The sequence below is a fragment of the Cebus imitator genome, unplaced genomic scaffold (assembly GCF_001604975.1).
Source record: "Cebus imitator isolate Cc_AM_T3 unplaced genomic scaffold, Cebus_imitator-1.0 Scaffold83, whole genome shotgun sequence".
Classification (NCBI taxonomy): Eukaryota; Metazoa; Chordata; class Mammalia; order Primates; family Cebidae; genus Cebus; species Cebus imitator.
In genome coordinates, this window is record NW_016107398.1 from 1,319,655 (window position 1) to 1,321,151 (window position 1,497).

Sequence of the window (1,497 nt, forward strand, 5' to 3'; positions counted from 1 at the left end):
CTCCACATCCTCTCCAGCATCTGTTGTCTCTAGATTTTTTAATGATTGCCATTCTAACTGGTGTGAGATGGTATCTCAATGTAGTTTTGATTTGCATTTCTCTAATGATCAGTGATGATGAGCATTTTTTCATGTTTGTTGGCCTCATGTATGTCTTCTTTTGTAAAGTGTCTGTTCATATCCTTTGCCCGCTTTTGAATGGGCTTGTTTTTTTCTTCTAAATCTGTTTTTGTTGTTTGTAAATTCTGGATATCAGCCCTTTGTCAGATGGGTAGACTGCAAAAATTTTTTCCCATTCTGTTGGTTGCCGATTCACTCTAATGACTGTTTCTTTTGCCGTGCAGAAGCTGTGGAGTTTGAGTAGGTCCCGTTTGTCTATTTTGGCTTTTGTTGCCAATGCTTTTGGTGTTTTGGTCATGAAGTCCTTGCCTATGCCTATGTCCTGAATTGTTTTGCCTAGATTTTCTTCTAGGGTTTTTATGGTGTTAGGTCTTATGTTTAAGTCTTTAATCCATCTGGAGTTAATTTTAGTGTAAGGTGTCAGGAAGGAATCCAGCTTCTGCTTTCCTTGACTCAGCCATCTGCTAAGGCCTTTTAAACATAGGTAAATAGCTGTCTCTTCGACTAAAAATTATTTCATCCTTGTCAGGTTTGGAGAAATCAGGAGTACAAATTGAGAAAGCTGAGATGCTTTCTAGGATCTCCATTATTTTATATGAAATATTGTAATTTCCTAGGATGTCAGATTAAAAACACATTCAAAACTAAATCTAGATTACTTAGGATATAAACATTTGTTGTTTTAGCACTAATATATTATTAAATTATGTGGTATATTCCAAGTTTTATCCATACAATTTTTAATAGTTTCTAGGATTTCTGATTAATAAGATATTCTTTCTGTAGGTCTTATGCCTCAACTATAATCATATTGAATCAATCATGCCCAGACTAAAGCCTCAGACTCACTTAACCAATAGACAACTACTGTACCAGAAAGTGCCTTCAAGTGGCTATGGACAGCAAGGAATTTCAAAAACAAACAGGTACTATTGTTTATTTTTATGATTGTAAATTATTTTTGTTGGGAATTTTAAAAGCAGTTAATCACATTAATGATAGCAGTAACACATTCCAGTACATAACGTTAGCTTATTGTAATACCTATTTTATTTAATACCTATATGCCGAAAATAAACTTCATAAATAAAAAGATACTCAAAATATTTCTCTCATTTTTTATTCTCTACCTTCTCTATTTCAAACCTGTATTGTGAATAAAGGGGGGAAAAAGCCTTATACTGCATGTTTGATGACATTGGGTGTCCTTTTTTAAAATCAAGGTACAATTCACATGCCATAAAACTCACCCTGTGTGTACAATTCAGTAATTTTTAGTTTATTCATCATAAACATTTTTATCACCCCACAAAGGAACCTTATACACGGTAGCATGGACATGGTTTTTTTTTTTTTTTTTTTTTTTTTTTTTTTTTT

General features: G+C 33.0%; 2 protein-coding genes across 2 annotated transcripts in view; one reads left to right on the forward strand and one right to left on the reverse strand.

Moving 5' to 3' along the window:
- The window catches only part of RTN1 (reticulon 1), a 470,076-nt gene that overhangs the window by 395,460 nt on the left and 73,119 nt on the right, over positions 1-1,497 (reverse strand). The gene's annotated exons all lie outside the window — the stretch shown is intronic.
- Positions 1-1,497, forward strand: part of LRRC9 (leucine rich repeat containing 9) — a 131,565-nt gene that overhangs the window by 81,805 nt on the left and 48,263 nt on the right. The window contains exon 27 of the mRNA XM_037740475.1: positions 907-1,046. Within this exon, the coding sequence (XP_037596403.1) occupies positions 907-1,046 (140 nt within the window). The remainder of the gene's footprint in view (positions 1-906; positions 1,047-1,497) is intronic.